Source organism: Myotis yumanensis, unplaced genomic scaffold (assembly GCF_028538775.1).
Source record: "Myotis yumanensis isolate MYYU_CA2020_CCGP unplaced genomic scaffold, mMyoYum1.0.hap1 SCAF_3, whole genome shotgun sequence".
NCBI lineage: Eukaryota > Metazoa > Chordata > Mammalia > Chiroptera > Vespertilionidae > Myotis > Myotis yumanensis.
In genome coordinates this window covers 90,865,557-90,884,177 of record NW_027223754.1, presented here as the reverse complement: position 1 = coordinate 90,884,177, position 18,621 = coordinate 90,865,557, and the positions used below count along the sequence as shown (strand labels likewise).

Below are 18,621 nucleotides of genomic sequence, written 5' to 3'. Positions count from 1 at the left end.
TGCAGGTTCAATCCCTGGCCCTGCTCAGGGCACATGTGGGAGGCAACCAATCAATGTATCTCTCTCACATTTAGGTCTTTCTCTTTCTTTCCCTCCCTCCTTTGTTTGTTCCCTCCCTCCCTTCTTTCTACTCTCTCTAAAAATCAATAGAAAAAATATTCTCCAGAGTCATAGCCACAGTGATCAGACAGGAATAAAAATAAATAAAAGGCATCCAAATTGGAAAGGAGGAACTAAAACTGTCATTATTCACAGATGACATGATATTGTACATAGAAAACCCTAAAGACTCCACCAAAAAACTACTAGATTTAATAAATGAATTTGGCAATGAAGCAGGATACAAAATTAACACCCAGAAATCGATGGCATTTTTATACACCAACTAGAGGCCCAATGCAAGAATTCGTGCACGGGTGGGGTCTCTCGGGGTAGCCTGCGGGGATCGGGCCCCAGTTCGTGCCCCCAGCCTCACAGCCAAACAGCCCCGCCACCCCGCCTGGCACCCTGCCGTGGCCTGGCACTGCCCTCTCACCTGCTCCACCATCCTGCCGGCGGGGCAATAGGCGGGGCAATTGGGCCCCCACTCACACCCGTCTTGGCCTGGTGCCACCTGCTCACCTGCTCCACCATCCCACCGTGGTCCCGCTGTCATCGGAGCCCATCGGGGCTGGCAGCACCTCCACTGCTGCCCGCTGCCAGCGCCATGTCGCTGACGCCTGCCATGTTCCGAGCTGTCTCCTAGTGGTCAGCGCACATCATAGCAAGCGGTCAAACTCCCGGTCGAACAATTTGCATATTAGGCTTTTATTATATAGGATAATGAACTCTCAGAAAGAAAAACTTTTTAAAAATCACATTTACCATTGCAACAAAAAAATTAAGATACTTAGGAATAAACTTAACCAAGCAAGAAAAAGACCTGTATTAGGAAAACTACAGGAAGTTAAAAAAGAGATAGAAGAAGATATAAACAAATGGCTGAATATACCGTGTTCATGGATTGGTAGAATTAAAATGGCCATACTACCCAAAGCAATTATAGATTCAATGAAATCCCTATTAAAATGTCAATGGCATATTTCACAGAGCTAGAACAAATACTCCAAAAATTTATATGAAACCAAAAAAGAACCCAAACAGTTGCAGCAATCTTCAGAAAAAAGAATAAAGAGGGAGGGATCACAATACCAGATATCAAGTTATACTACAAAGCCACTATAATCAAAATAGCCTGGTACTGGCACAGGAACAGGCATATAGATCAATGGAACAGAACAAAGACTCCGGAAATCGACCCAAACCATTATGCTCAATTAATATTTGACAAAGGAGGCAAGAGCATATAATGGAGTAAAGACAGTCTCTTCAATAAATGGTGTTGGGAAAACTGGACAGATATATGCAAAACAATGAAACTAGACCACCAATGTACAGCATACACAAGAATGCACTCTAAATGAATAAAAGACTTAAATATAAGTCATGAAACCATAAAAATCTTAGAAGAAAACATAGGCAGCAAAATCTCAGATATCTTTCACAGCAATATGTTTGCCAATATATCTCCTAGGGCCGTGGTCGGCAAACTGCAGCTCGCAAACCACATGCGGCTCTTTGGCCCCTTGAGTGTGGCTCTTCCTAAGCCCTAGGAGTACCCTAATTAAGTTAATAACAATGTACCTACCTATATAGTTTAAGTTTAAAAAATTTGGCTCTCAAAAGAAATTTCAATGGTTGTACTGTTGATACTTGGCTCTGTTGACTAATGAGTTTGCCGACCACTGTCCTGGGGCAAAGAAAACTAAGGAGAAAATAAACAAATGGGACTACATCAAAATAAAAAAATTCTGCACAGCAAAAGAAACCATCAAATAAAATAACAAGGGAGCCCACTATAGGGAGAACATATTTGCCAATGATACATCTGATAAGGGGTTAATTTCCAAAATATATAAGGAACTCATACAACTTAACAAAAGGAAGACAAACAATCCAATTAAAAATGGACAAAAGACCTAAATAGACACTTTTCCAAGGTGGACATACAGATGGCCAAGAGAGCCCCAGCTGGTTTGGCTCGGTAGATAGAGAGTTGGCCTGCGGACTAAAGGGTCCCAGGTTCGATTCTGGCCAAGAGCACATGACCAAGTTGTGGGCTTGATCCCCAGTGGGATGTGTGCAGGAGGCAGCTGATCATTGATTCTCTCATCACGGATGTTTCTATCTCTCTCTCCTTTTCCCTTCCTCTCTGAAATCAATAAAAATACATGTTTAAAAAAATAAAAATAAAAAAGAGATATATGAAAAAATGCTCAAAGTCACTAATCATCAGAGAGATGCAAATTAAAATGACAATGAGGTATCACCTCACATGTGTCAGAATAGCTACTATCGGCAAATCAACAAATGATAAGTGCTGGCGAGGATATGGAGAAAAGGGAGCCCTGGTACACTGCTGGTGGGAATGCAGACTGGTGCAGCCACTATGGAAACAGTATGGTGTTTCCTTAAAAAATTAAAAATTGCTGAAACCGGTTTGGCTCAGTGGATAGAGCGTCGGCCTGTGGACTGGGGGGTCCCAGGTTCGATTCTGGTCAAGGGCATGTACCTGGGTTGCAGGCACATCCCCAGTGGGAGGTGTGCAGGAGGCAGCTGATCGATGTTTCTAACTCTCTATCTCTCTCCCTTCCTCTCTGTAAAAAATCAATAAAATATATTTTAAAAAAATTAAAAATGTAACTGCCATTTGACCCAGTGATCCCACTTCTAGGAATATATCCTAAGAAACCTGAAACACCAATCAGAAAGAATATATGCACCCCTATGTTCATAGAAGCACTACTTACAATAGCTAAGATCTGGAATCAGCCCAAGTGCTCATCAATAGATAAGTGGAAAACAAAGCTGTGGTACATTTGTACCATGGAATACTATGCAGCAATGAAAAAGAAGATTCTCTTACCCTCTGAGTCAGCATGGAGTGACCTAGAGAGTATTATGCTAAGGGAAATAAGCCAGTCAGAGAAAGACAAGTATCACATGATCTCACTCATATGTGGAATCTAAGTAACAAAATAAACTGATGAACAGAGAATCCAGAGACATGGAAGCATGGAACAGAATGCGGACTGTCAGAGGAAGGCAGGGGAGGGTGGGTGGGTGGGAGGTAATCAACCAAAGACCTTGTATGTACATATGCATAACCCATGGACAAGGACAATTAGGTGGTGAAAGCCTGGGGCAGGGCAATTAGGGGGTTAATGGGAGGGGAGGGGATATATGTAATACTTTCAACAATAAAAATTTAAAAAATAAATTTTAAAAAAAGAGAAAAATATCCTTGAGTTAGGATCAACAACAACAACAAAAAGGCAGTCTTTACTGTTGAGAGCTGTCAATTGAAATGGAAAATTATTATAAGAGAACTTGATTCAATCATATATTTTTATACTAAAAACATAGGAAGACATGGAGATTCCTATCACTAGCATAAGTTTCACTGATCAGCTGGAGTCAGAGCCACTGTTGGGGTCTCCGGGATCATTTAGCCCCTTCAGGTACTGCTTCCAGTTGTATCTGGTGGCTACTACCCCATAGGGGAGCCCCTGACCACCCTCAGTATGGATGCTAAGAGAACCACTTCCTATTCTGCCTCTTCCCAGTGTCTGCCCCCCACCCATATACACACACCTTGCTGTGGGGGAAAACCCAGTCTTTAGACACTGAGTGGAAGAATCTGGGGGAAACTCAGCAGCTGGGAGAACCAACCAGGTAGACTTCCAATGCCTTTCATCAAATGGCCCAAATGTCTTTACTCCCCTTGGTTTGTTTCCATTAAATTCAGTCAACTAGAATTTTTTTTCTCTTAACAAGTAACTTCTGAAAAGGCAAGCATATCCTGAGTTATTTTTAATGAGTTTAACACAATTGTTTTCCTACTAATGTGAGACTAGCCACATCTGAGTTCAATTTTTATTTAAGAAACATGTATTAAGCACCTGTTAATGTGCCAGGCATACTAAGTGAGCCAAATAAAGATCATAAATAGCTTCATAGCAGCACAGGTTGGCTTTTGCCACCAAATGAGCATCCCTAATTGGGAGGGGGGAGGGGGAGCGCATCAGAGGAAGAAAGACCTTGAACAAGCAATAACAGAAATGATAATGCTATGAGAAACATCCCAAGAATGGTGTGCCAGCGTATAGCACGGCAATTTAACTAGTCTGGGTTGAGAAGGAGTAACCCAACTGGAGACTTGGGGGATGGGTTAATTTAATCAGGTTAAGGTGGGGTGAGGTTGTCCCAGGCTCCAGCCCAGAGTGACTGTAGGGTGGGCAGTCTGGCCATGAGGAGCCTGTCAAGCCCAGCGACTGACAGATTTTAAGCAGGGAAATGGAGTGACCTGCATTTTAAACAACCCCTCTGGCTACAGTGAGAGAATGAAGTGGATGGGGGGAACCATTTTGAAATCTGTTGCAGGAATGCAGATAAGGGATGATGGAGGCTTAAACCAACTGGTGTCAGTGAAACTAGGGAGACTCAGAGATTCAGACATTCAGAAGTTCTTTGAGGAGGCAACATCTACCGGACACAGTGAATTATTTATAGGAAGGTGAAGAGAAAGACTCCTGGGTTTTCGCGTTGAACAAGGGATGCATGGTGGAGTACTGTACTGAGGAGCAGGGTTGGGGGTAGGATGATGAGTCTAATTCCAGGTATGTTTCTTTTGAGGTGCCTCAGGGACATCTGAGGGGTGACAGCTATTCACAAACACCTGAATGTAGGGGAGAGATGACAATCTGGAGTCACCAGCATCAGGATAGTAACCACCTACCATGTGTGAAGAGTAAGAAATGCAGACACTCTACTACAAGAAGTAGAAGTCTGACACTTAAGGGATGAGATGAGGTGGTGAAAGCCGCAGGCAAAGGAGACCATGAAGGACAGCCAGAAAACAGGAGGTAAAAAGCAAGTGTAACATCACAGACTCAAGGTCAATGAAGATACAAACTAAAAAACATCTAGGGATTTTGGGACCCAGAAATCATCCACTGGCTACTTTAATGAGAGCATTAGGGTAGGATGATGGGTTTGGAGTGGGTTGAAAAGTGAATGTGAGGTGAGAAAATGAACCCCAAAGTATGGATGGCTTTTTCAAGAACCTGGACTATAAAAGGAAGAAGAGATTAAGAGTGTGATTTCTTGCCCAGCCAGTGTGGCTCAGAGGTTGAGCATCAACCTATGAACTAGGAGGTCACGGACCATGATTCAATTCCTGGTGAGGGCACATGCCGGGGTTGTGGGCTCAGTCCCCAGTGGAGGGTGTGCAGGAGGCAGTCAATCAATGATTCTCATCAATGATGTTTCTATCTCTCTCCCTATCTCTCTGAAATCAATATATATACAAAGAGTGTGATTTCTGAGAAAGAACCAGGTGATGAGGGGTGATTTTGTTTTGTTTTTAGATAAGAGAGTTAAGTATATTTTGGATCACTTCTCATAATGGCACTAATAAACATTAGCATTATTACATCACTAGAGGCCAGGTACATGAATTCCTACACAGGTGGAGTCTGGCCGGCCCACCCCAATCGGGGCCAATCAGGCCAGGCCAGCTGGGGGGAGGGGCCCTGCCCCCTGATCAAACTCCTGTTAAACTCCTGGTCGAGGGGACAATTTGCATATTTCGCTTTTATTATATAGGAGGATATGGTAAGTCCATGACAGGTGTGATCAGAGTTCAAAGCTAAATCCCAAGTTGTATTTAGTAACTTGCTGGTATGCTCAGCTGAGCATGTCTTTTTCCTCTTAAGTCTTTCATTATAAGAATGAAACCCCTTTAGTGAGCTTTCAAAGCAAGATTTCTAAAAACTTTAGAAATTTAGATAAATATATTTCAAAGCTGATGGGAATAACCAGTAAAGAAGGGACAGTTGGAGGCAGAGGAGAGAGAAGGGATAATGATTAACAGAAGGTTCCTGAAATGGGCAGAGAGGCAGGGCTCCACAGTAGAGGGGAGGATTGACTTTGCACAGGAGAATGACACTTCTCCCCAGTGAAAGCAGGATGTGGAGAGGATAGGGCTGATAGCCTCACAGAGATTTTGGTGGGAGGGTGAGGGAGCTCTCACCTCAGGCTTCCAGCTGCTTGGTATGGTAGGCAAAGTCAGCTCTGAGAGTTAACTAGGGGCAGAGGTGAGGTTTGAGGGAAGCGAGGAGAGGAGGTCGAAAAAGCAGTTGTGGAGAACTGAAGCAGAACCCACCACAGTGCCTTGCTGGGTACATTGGTGGGCCTAGCTGAGGGTGGATGCATGATCCCCCATACTGGCCTAGTGCTATCTTCTTGTGCAGCTTCAGTGCAATGGGTAGCCTGCAGTTAGCTGGATCCATGCAGCGCTGGGCTGTGGCCTAGCAGGTGCATCAGAAGGACAACAAGGTAGAGTTTAGGGTGTGGGTAGGAGAGTGATTGATGAGATGGGCTACGTAATCTGGGCTGCATAGAGGGGTAAATGCAAGCAGGGAAGTGGCCAGTGGGTGGGATGACAGTCTAAAGAAAGGGACTTCCTCTAAGGAGAGGAAGTGGGTGGACCCGGATGAAGACACACTTGGAGTTACAAAGATGATTGGATAGAGGTTTGACTGTCGAGGGACATGCAGCTCCGTGGGGATGATGACAGAGCCACATGTAAGTGAACCAGACAATCTCTGTCAGGTTAACCCTCTTGCCAAGACCAGGCTTGCACCCAGGAAAAGGGAAAGAAATGTAAAGAGGGGCATGAGGCATGGATGGGATTGTAATAGCCCTTCTTTGTGATTAGGTAGGGCTTATGCAAAAAATTCAGAATTTGAAGCTTTTAGAAATCTTGCTTTGAAAGCTCACTAAAGAGGCTTCATTCTTATAATGAAGGACTTAAGAGGAAAAAGACATGCTCAAGTGAGCAAGCTAGCAAGTTACTAAATACAGCTTGGGATTTAGCTTTGAACTCTGATCACACCTGTCATGGACTTGCCATATGATGTAATAATGCTAATGTTTATTAGTGCCATTATGAGGAGTGATCCATAAAAATGATGATATAGTTCACAGAAAATTAAGTTCACCTAAATTCAAAATAGTAATTTTGACTGCATAAAGGCATTAATTTGATTTTCAAAAATTTAAATCTCAATACCAACCTATATTTCTCTGAATTAGCATGCACTCCTTCTCCGTTGTGGAAAACTGGCTTCTGCTTGAAATGCCCAAGTCAAAGCAGTATTTATTCCTCCCCATGTCGAACAAAGTGCAATTGAACACTGTTCTCCTCTGTCCCAAAGTCAGTCTGTTTTCAGCCAGGCGAATGGTCTTTTCCCCAGGACGTCTGGGGGCCTCCTTGAAGACAGCAATCACTCCTTGGACGAAGATGCATGGTGGGGGCAGCACCATCACCTCCACCCGGGACGCACATGTGAGTTCTGGCACCATTACCAATTTGTATCCAAATTTCTGGGCCAGGTCAATCGGTCCTACGGAGGTAATGACTGAGTCTCGGCCAAACAACTTCAGCACCACGGTGACATAGGCTTCTGGCCCCACAGGTTCACAGCCAAACTCAACCCATTGACCTTGAGAGAGTTCTGTCCTCTTGCTGGTTTTTTTCTCCAGTGGTTGTTCCTGGCTTGTTCTTGCCTCAGGAAGACTGTTGGTGAAGATGACATCCACCAAGATGTCAGGCTTGTCCACAGGGAACAGGCATAGTGGTTGATTGGTGAAAAGGCCCACCTGGAAGGTGCCTTCTGCTGCTTTGGATGTCCTATTCAGATCAACCTGAAAGACGGGCCATTCCACCTTCAGAAAGGCACTTTTCTCCCACCAGGGTACTGGAGTGCTGCTGTCTGTCACTCCCTGAGTCATTGTGAACCAGTAGTCGCCAGCCTCCTTGAAGTAGAAGCATTCAAACTCGAGTGTCCCCTGGGACTGGTTGGTCAGGAGGTATTTGGTGGTCACAGTCTGATTGGTGTTAGCCTCCAGCAACAGCACAGATACATTCCTCAGGGTCCCATTAGCACCATCAAAATACTGGAAATCCACAGACACTGTGGTGTTGCTTAGCGCTACATGTCCTGGCTCTCCCAAGAGGAGATATTCAGCTTCTCCAAGAACTGAAATGAAATGGTCAGAATGGGTTTTACAAAGGCATGGTTAAGCAGCACTACGGGAGACATCAAAGAAAAAAATCATTATAGACACAAGAGAAGTTTGAACTGAGCCAAGAATGATATAAAATGATGCTGAGTGCTGATTCAGGGAGGTGGGCACTATACTGTTTCAATTTTAAAATGGATCTGTTCCTTTATCTTCCTCTTCTATGGTTATGTTTAAAATAAACAGTAATACTCTGAATTCATAACATCCAACAGTATAATGTGTCTGCAATAAAAAATCTATAAAGAAAGAGTAACAATTTATAGGTTCAAGATAAAAATCTAATACCTCACTTTTCTCATTTTAATCATATTCTGGTGTTCAGGTATTTGGGGGAGATGGATTTACAGTGAAGTCAGAGAAGCTTGGTTTATTTATTTTTTAATGTGTTTTTATTGATTTTAGAGAGGAAGGAAGAGGGAGAAACTGAGAGAGAGAAACATAGATCGGTTGACTCCCATGCACACCCCAACTGGGACTGGACCCACAACCTGGGCATGTGCCCTGACCGGGAATCGAACTGGTGACCTTTCGGTGCATGGGATGGCACTCAACCAACTGAGCCACACCTGCCAAGGCAGAGAAAGCTTGGTTTAAATGGTATAATATATACTTCTCTAGGTTACTTAAAATTTCAGACCCTAAATATACTTCAAATTTATTTTTCAGGTAGTCAAGGCAAGTATTTTGTTGGACAATTTCACTGTAAAGAAACCAATGATCCTGGTTTATATGAGGCAGAAAATTTTGGACAAATAAGAAATGTTGACACTCTGTTCTCCAAGGGTCATCGAAGGAAAGAGTGAAACTTTATGAAACAACTAGGCGTGTCCTTGGCAATTTTAATGACATTATAAAACTGCTATTGCCCCAGATAGGATGAATGACCACCAGCCTGCTAGTATGCTGTTAGGATCAATCATATCTTTTAAAAAAGAGACCCATAAAAACAACTAAGTAAAGACTGTAAAAAACATAGAACTTTGTTTCTATTTTGAACCCTATCCAAATACACATCAAAGAAGACAGAATTTGGCAACGCCACAATCAGCTGGCCATGGCTAGGGTAAGAAACCATTCTAGGTTTTAGGGACTACAGTGCCATTATGGTTTGAAAAACAATGTGTAAGTATGAATTCATTTACCTTACTATATATATTCATATATATATATATAACATATATATATATATTATGTCATATATATGTCCAAAAGGTCTCAATGTGTTGTTTGGGCTGGTAGTCTTTAAAGCTACCCTTACATGTAGTCAGTAAATGATTTTTAGAATCAACACATGAATATATTGGCACACAGAAATTTTGGGGTTTTCTTTTAATTAGCTCAGCAATTCTTCCATTTCTTTTTTTTTAATAAAGAAAAATTTAGTTATTTATTTATTTAAAATATATTTTTATTGATTTCAGAGAGAAAGGGAAAGGGAGAGATAGAAACATCAATGATGAGAGAGACTCATTGATAGGCTGCCTTCTGCATGCCCCACACTGGGGATCAAGCCCACAACCCAGGCATGTGCCCTTGACTGGAATCAAACCTGGGACCCTTCAGTCCGCAGGCTGATGCTCTATCCACTGAGCCAAATCAGCTAGAGCTTCCATTTCTTATTTAAGATGGGGTGAAAGAAAAGATATAAAACTTGGATAGTCCTGAATGCTTGATCACCACTTGTTTGAAAACCTTAGTAAAATACAGTTGTGGGGTTTTAAAAAAATTATTTAGTCAAAACAGAAGTTGAAGGATACTTCCTTTCAGATGTAAACAATTCAAGGTTAAGGTTGAAAAAGGTGGCTAATTCTGGTGCAGTTTGCATGGTAGTTCATAGCAGAGCTGGTACCTTTTTGTGTACAGGTGGCTAAAGAGACTCCAGTGCTCACTGAATTAAGATTAAGAGGCATACACCACTACAATACTACGAACAACTCTACTCCAACAAACTGGACAACCTCGACAAAATGAACATATTCTTAGAAAAAGACAAGCTTCCAAAACTCAATCAGGAAGAATCAAAAAACCTGAATAGGCAGATTACTACTGATGAAATTGAAGCAGTAATCAAACATCTTCCAGAAAACAAAAGCCCTGGTCCAGACAGCTTTACAGGGAGTTCTACCAAACATTCAAAAAAGAACTAAAATCTACCCTCCTCAGACTATTCCAAAAAATTCAAGAAGAAGGAACACTTCTAAGCTCTTTCTATGAGGCCACCATTACCCTAATTCTAAAACCAGATAAAGACAGCACAAAGAAAGAGAACTACAGGCCAATATCCTAGATGAACATAGATGCTAAAATCCTCAACAAAATTCTAGCAAATCAGATCCAGCATTACATTAGAAAGATCATACACCATGACCAAGTGGAATTTATTCCAGGGATGCAAGGATGGTACAATATCTGCAAGTCAATAAATGTGATACATCACATAAACAAATTGAGAGACAAAAATCACATAATCATATCAATCAATGCAGAAAAAGCATTTGACAAAAATCTAACACCCTTTCTTGATTAAAATTCTCAGCAAAGAGGGACTAAAGGGATCATACCTCAACATAATAAAAACCTTATATGACAAACCTACAGCCAACATCATACTCAATGGGCAAAAACTAAAACCATGTCCCCACAGGAACAAGACAGGGACGCCCACTTTCACTACTCCTGTTCAACATAGTACTGAAAGTGCTAGCCATAGCAATCAGACAAGAAGAAGAAATAAAAGGCATCCAAATTGGAAAAGAATAAATAATACTGTCATTATTCACAGATGACATGATATTGTACATAGAAAACCCTAAAGAATCCATCAAAAAACTACTAGACTTAATAAATGAATTCAGCAATTTAGCAGGATATAACATTAACACCCAGAAATCTATGACTTTTTTATATACCAATAATGAACTCACAGAAAGAGAAACTAAAAAAAACAATCCCACTTACCATTGCACCAAAAAAATTAAGATACCTAGGAATAAACTTAACTAAGGAAGTAAAAGACCTGTACTCAGAAAACTACAGGAGCCCTAACCGGTTTGGCTCAGTGGATAGAGCGTCAGCCTGCGGACTCAAGGGTCCCAGGTTCGATTCCGGTCAAGGGCATGTACCTTGGTTGCGGGCACATCCCCAGTTAGGGGGTGTGCAGGAGGCAGCTGATCGATGTTTCTCTCTCATCGATGTTTCTAACTCTCGCTTCCTCTCTGTAAAAAATCAATAAAATATATTAAAAAAAAAACTACAGGACATTGAAAAAAAGAGATAGAAGAAGACATAAACAACTGGAAGAATATACCATGTTCATGGATTGGTAGAATCAACATCATTAAAATGTCCATAGTACCCAAAACAATTTATAGATTCAATGCAATTCCCGTTAAAATACCAACAGCATATTTCACAGACCTAGAACAAACTCTACAAAAATTCATCTGGAATAAAAAAAAAAAGACCCTGAATAGCCACAGTAATCCTGAGAAAGAAGAACAAAGTTGGAAGAATCACAATACCAGATATCAAGCTATATTACAAAGCCACTGTTCTCAAAACTGCCTGGTACTGGCACAAGAACAGATATATAGACCAATGGAACAGAACAGAGAACCCAGAAATAGACCCAAGCCATTATGCTCAATTAATATTTGACAAAGGAGGCAAGAGCATACAATGGAGTCAAGACAGTCTCTTCAATAAATGCTGCTGGGAAAATTGGTCAGAAACATGCAAAAAAATAAAACTAGATCACCAACTTATACCACACACAAAAATAAACTCAAAATGCTTAAAGGACTTAAACATAACATGGGAAACCATAAAAATCTTAGGAGACTCCTTAGGCAGCAAAATATCAGACATATGTCGTAGCAATATCTTTACTGATACAGCTCCTAGGGCATTGGAAACTAAGGAGAAAATAAACAAATGGGACTACATCAAAATAAAAAGCTTCTGCACAGCAAAAGAAACCATCAACAAAACAACAAGAAAGCCCACTGCATGGGAGAACATATTTGTCAATGCTAACTCAGATAAAAATTTAATCTCCAAAATTTACAGGGAGCTCATACAACTTAACAAAAGGAAGATAAACAATCCAATCAAAAAATGGCCAAAGTACCTAAATAGACACGTTTCCAACAAGAATATACAGAAGGCCGAGAGACGTATGAAAACATGCTCAAAGTCACTAATCATCCGTGAAATGCAAATCAAAACAATAATGAGGTACCATCTCACACCTGTCAGAATGGCTATCATCAACAAATCAACAAACGACAAGTGCTGGCGAGGATTTGGAGAAAGAGAACCCTCCTGCACTGCTGGTGGGAATGCAGGCTGGTGCAGCCACTGTGGAGAACAGTATGGAGATTCCTCAAACAATTAAATATTGAACTCCCATTCAACCCAGTAATCCCACATCTGGGAATATATCCCAAGAAACCAGAAACACCAATCAGAAAGGACATACGCACCTCTATGTTCATAGCAGCACAATTTACAATAGCTAAGATTTGGAAATAGCCTAAGTGCCCATCAGCTGATGAGTGGGTTAAAAAACTGTGGTACATCTATGTAATGGGATACTATGCTGCTATAAAAAAGAAGGAACTTTTACCATTCTAACAGCATGGATGGACCTGGAGAGCATTATGCTAAGTGAAATAAGCCAGTCGGAGAAAGATAAATATCACATGATCTCACTCATATTTGGGATATAATGAACAACATAAACTGATGAACAAAAATAGACCCAGAAACTAAGAAACACTGAACAGACAGTCCAACCTCAGAGAGAAAGTGTGGGGGGGGAAAGGGTAAGAAATCAACCAAAGGACTTTTATGCATGCATATTAGCATAACCAACGGACACTGGGCGGTGGGGGCTTGTCCTGGGGGAGGGCAAAGTGGGGGAAGGTGTCAATCGGGGAAAAACAAGACATATGTAATACTTTAAACAATAAAAAAAAAAGAGGCATACACCACTTAGTTAACTAATGAAAGCCTATTGTCAATGCCAGGGACTGTCAATGAGGAGGATCAAATTCTGATTTGATGGGCAACCAATCAATGAAAGAGACATACATGCCCAGTTGGAAATGGAGAAAAAAGATACAATGGGTTCCAGCATAGTGTACTAAAAAGAGAGCTTACTACTTTACAACTCTTGTTTTTTCAGACAAGAATATCATTTCATTTAGAAAACTGCAATTTGATTGTATGCCATACTACTACAGTATAGCTTTCTCTATAATTTCATTTCTTCTCTCCCCATTCCTTTATTGTATTTAAAGGACTGTTGCCTCAATATAAACATGTTGCTTAATAAAAACAACCTAACCCTGGCTGGTTTGGCTCAGTGGATAGAGCAGACTAAAGGGTCATGGGTTTGGTTCCGGTCAAGGGCACGTACTTCGGTTGCAGACTCGATTCCTGGCATCTCTCTCTCACATCAATGTTTCTCTCTGTGTGTCTTTTCCCTCCCTTCCACTCTCTCTAAAAATCAATGGAAAAAATATCCTCAGGTGAGGATTAAAAAACAAACAAAAACCATCTTATTGGTAATGGTATATTTTGATCAACATCAAATAGAGAAGGGGAAATAAAAACCTAGACCTATAAATATACCTGTTCTTCCATTAGTAGACTATGCACTCAGCTTCTATGCTGTAGGCTCTATTTTATGCTCATTCAATTTTTATTTTTATATTCCAGTAAGATATTTTGTGCTCAACAATGATAAACATCCATCCATGGTCCTGGCTGGGTAGAGAATCATTCCGATACGCAAAAGTTGGTAGTTCGATTCCCACTCAGGGAATCATACAAGAATCCACCAATGAATGCATAAATAAGTGGAACAAATCTCTCTCGCTCTCTCTCTTAAAAATCAATCAATAATAAATTAAAAAGACAATGACAAATATCCTTGCAGACTTTATTTAAATGGAAGATTTTAGTGGGGGGAGGATGGGGAGGAAGGACACATATGCAATAACTTAATCAATAAAGAAATTTTTAAAAAATTAAAAAAAATAAATGGAAGATTTTATGTCTTTATTTATCACTATGAAAACAAGGACACTTATAAATTATTGTATGAGGCTGTTACATACACAGCAATCTGTTTTTAAGTAGGGATAAATGACTTTAAAAGAAATGAATCCCAGATTGGCATTCTAGAAAAACTTGTTTAATTAAACTTCTTTAAAAAAATTACTGAGAAGATTCACTGGACAAAATGACCAGTATGAACTCTAGTCCATTTAACTGGCTGTGCCATCGATATTACACGAGCCAGGATTCTCCTTCTCTTGGATCATAATTTTTTCATCAAAATAGAAACAACTTCTACTCTCATACCATCAACTGCTTAGATGTTTATGAAATATTTGGAAATCATCAAAACCAGCATTATTGACTCTATTGGTTCAGTAGGTGCATGTCTGAGAAATGAACTCAATATTTAATTGAAACTGAATGAAGAAAACTAACATTAAATACCACTGTATGCTCAACCATTCAAGGTGTTTCCAATTCTTGACTATTTTACCATAGCAACAACCCTGTGAAGTCAATATTATTACTAAGGTTGAAAGGAATTTAAAAATTTATCTAAAGCCCTAGCCAGTTTGGCTCAGTGGATAGAGCGTCAGCTTGCAGACTAAAGGATCCCGGGTTCAATTCCAGTCAAGGGCACATGCCCAGAGCTCAATCCCCAGTAGGGGGCGTGGAGGAGGCAGCCAATCCATGATTCTCTCTCATCATTGGTGTTTCTATCTGTCTCCCCTTCTCTCTTCCTCTCTGTAATCAATAAAAACATATTTTTAAAAAAAACTTATCTAAGGTATACAATTGGCAAAGACTGAAAATTCAAATTGGTTCCAATGATAACATAGCAGCAAAACTCTCTTGTCAAGTGCAATCTTACATCAAACCCCAATGTATAAAACATCATGTAACAGGCTTGTCTCCAATTTATTAAATTGAAAGTGAGTTGTTTTTATTATCTTTTTAAGATTTAAAAATATATTTAAAGTGAAATTTGAATCCATAATTCAGAACCTTAACAGAACCCAGGGTTACAAGGATCACAGTTTGAAAGGTACTGCATTGTAAACCCTGCCCTGCCTCCTCATGCAGGTCATCAACATCAATGCATTTATAAACTTGTCAATGATGTTTCCTCATTGGTTCCAATAGCGTTAAGTACACTCACAATACTCACCACAGTCACAGAGCACCACCAACAATAGATTTGAAAAGTCTTTCAACATTTGTTTCATTCTGATCAGCAAAATCCCAGGTCTTTGGTCTCCTCATGTCCTTTCTCACATCTAAACTGTGAATTTTTTTTTTCAAAAACACCTGAAATTAGAACCTCAGAAAAATGATGATATTCTTAAAATAGTAATCATGAAATTACAAAAACCATTCTAAGAAATCAAACTCCCTAGGTAGTACTGAAAAGAGCATACAAAGGACACTCCTTTTCACTGGGGAAATGATCTGTAATTATACACTTCCCCTTTCTTCCATTATAGATCACCTGTTAAGAATATTCAGGGTGCTCAACACCAAGATTACCTTTGTAGCACATCTTTCAGTGGAGAATTTATTATTATTTTCTTAACTTCATCAAAACTAATAGCCAATCTTTTTTGTTGTTAATCCTCACCCAAAGGTATTTTTCCCACTGATTTTTAGACAAAGTGGAAGGGAGACAGAGAGAGAGAAATATCAATGTGAGAGAGACACATTGATTGGTTGTCTCCCACACGTGACCAAGCCTACAACCAAGGAACATGCTCTTGACCAGAATCGAACCTGGGACCCTTCAGTCTGCAGACCAATGCTCTGTCAACTGAGCCAAACCAGCAAGGGCGCCAGTCTTGATAATACATCTTCACATATTTATCTGCTTTGGTATTTCACACTGATTTACTAAACTTTAGTAAATTCATTAAATGTTTGTCAAACTTTCTTTTAGCATTATGCTATGTAGAAAAGTCCTACCTTGCTTCCACAAACGGACATACTATCTTCCTTGCACAATCGGTGTGTTATCTGAATTGCTTCATTTCTTAATGCCTAGGAACTATACCAAAACTATCAAATCTTTAAAAAAGATACCCAGAGTAGTCAATTAAATGTGAACTTCATGTGGCTCTGACTTCCCTTATTTAGATTACTCTAAAGCAGTGGTTCTCAACCTTGGCTGCACATTAGAATCACTGGGGAATCTTTCTAAAATCCTGATTTCTGGGCCTCATCCTCCGGAAATTCTGTTTCTTTGTTATGGGGTGGGGCCACAACATTAGTAACAAAGACACAGAATTTCCGGAGGATGAGGCCCAGAAATCAGGATTTTAAAAAGATTCCCAGGTGATTCTAATGTGCAGCCAAGGTTGAGAACCACTGCTCTAAAGAGAAAACAGAGAAATAACAATTATCATCATCTGTCAGTCTTCAAATACTTGTTGCTGCTGTTACACATCAAGAGACAGATGATTTCATGCAGCAATCTTCCCAGACCACCTAGGAGAGCAGGAAAGATCTTGTTGGCCTGTGCTTCAGAATGATTTGTGGGAGGAGGCACTCACTTTAATATAAACAACTGTTAGACCACAGAATAGTGGGCATTTAAGTGCCCTTTGTTTTTCATACTAGAATCTAGTAAAAATGAGCTACTAAACATAACCAAATATATATTTACTTAATGTCCATATTCCCATTATCCAGTTAATAATTTTAATAAATATATTTTATTCCAAATATAAGTATGCTATATCCATTCAAATAAGATAGAAAAATAATGGACTAAAGGGAATGATTGGAATAATAAAAAATTCAATAGAAAGAGAACTGATATGTATCTATTAGCTTTCTTTTAGTGGGAGTTGGTTGAACAAGGGAAATAGGTGCTGTACTTCCTAAAAGGAAAGCAGAGATTTAAAGCATAATTATGCAGATGATTAGGACTCCCTCCACCCCACCAACAAAACAAAACAAAACAAAAAATTCAATTTTGCTAGAATCAGGCACAGATTTGACCTTAATCCTTTTTTGAACATGGACTGGGAAACTTGGGCAAAGACAGCAAGTGAACATCATGTATCTCCCCAGCAAGCATAGGATTTGGGGCAATTAAAAAGCTTCCTTTAAGTCAGCAATACTTAGTAACCAAAGTCAGGAGAAACAAGCATCCATAGCTCCCAAAAGTTGAATGGCTTTTCCCAAATTGCTTGCTTCCCCGTTATAACTATTTTTTTAAAGAAGCTCCTAATTACAACTGATTTTGTGATTATAACACATTTTGCTCCTTAAGAAAATGACCAGTAAAACCTAGAATAGTGTAATAATCTATATTTAGAACTGAATAGAAATGGAATTAAAAAATAAACCATCCTACCTGAAATCATAATACAGATTTATTTTTTTTTGTATTCTCAAGATTCTGAAAATAAATGCTGAAATTTTACTAGCTCAACCACTAATCTGAATACTTTAACAGAGCATCCCAAAACAGAATTAATTGCTGGGGGAAAAGCACTACATTAAAAAAAATGATAGCATGCTTTTTTTTTAATAACTTGCTTGCTCAATTTATCCCAACATGTTGTTCCCAATACAGTACTTGCTACTTACAATGTTTGACTTGAGAATCATTTTGAGAAAATAAGAACTTAAGTATACTTTATACACATTTTAAAATACTTCTATATAGCATTCACAGACAAATTCTAAATGTATCAACTACAGGGTAGGTAAGAAGTTGTGAATATTCTCAATGGCTAATGGTATCACACCAAGCTCAGATTTCATGTTTTTGGTGAAACCAGCTAAGATAATTCCCACAGTGTCTTCGTAATCGCAGGAAAAGACAATGAATTATGCTAAAGGAGAGGAGACCAATGGCTTATTAAAAATAAAAGGGAAAAGACCCCCTAGCTCAGTGGTTCTCAACCTTCTGGCCCTTTAAATACAGTTCCTCATGTTGTGACCCAACCATAAAATTATTTTCGTTGCTACTTCATAACTGTAATGTTGCTACTGTTATGAATCGTAATGTAAATATCTGATATGCAGGATGGTCTTAGGCGACCCCTGTGAAAGGGTCGTTCGACCGCCAAAGGGGTCGCGACCCACAGGTTGAGAACCGCTGCCTGGTTTGGTTCAGTGGACAGAGCGTAGGCTAAGGACTGAAGGGTCCGGTTAGATTCCGGTCAAGGGCACATGCCAGGGTTGTGGGCTCGATCCTCAGCAGGGGGAGTTCAGGAGGCAATCAATCAATGATTCACTCTAATCATTGATATTTCTATCTCTCTCTCCCTCTCCCTTCCTCTCTGAAATTCATAAAGATATATATAAATAAATAAATACATAAAGGGGAAAAGAAAAAGCAAAGTTATTTTGTCCCTC

The 18,621-nt window shown here is 39.8% G+C and overlaps 1 protein-coding gene across 4 annotated transcripts in view; it reads right to left on the bottom strand.

The window, feature by feature from the left end:
* Window positions 1–18,621, bottom strand: part of THSD1 (thrombospondin type 1 domain containing 1) — a 58,077-nt gene that overhangs the window by 38,725 nt on the left and 731 nt on the right. For 3 of the 4 annotated variants that reach the window (XM_070409127.1, XM_070409130.1, XM_070409129.1), the window contains exons 2-3: window positions 15,428–15,541; window positions 7,179–8,144 (exon numbers count right to left, since the gene is read on the bottom strand). In XM_070409127.1, coding sequence (XP_070265228.1) covers window positions 7,179–8,144; window positions 15,428–15,485 — 1,024 coding nt within the window. In that variant the 5' untranslated portion in view covers window positions 15,486–15,541. Of the gene's footprint in view, window positions 1–7,178; window positions 8,145–15,427; window positions 15,581–18,621 lie in introns of all 4 variants that reach the window. The other variant, XM_070409128.1, reaches the window with a different exon arrangement.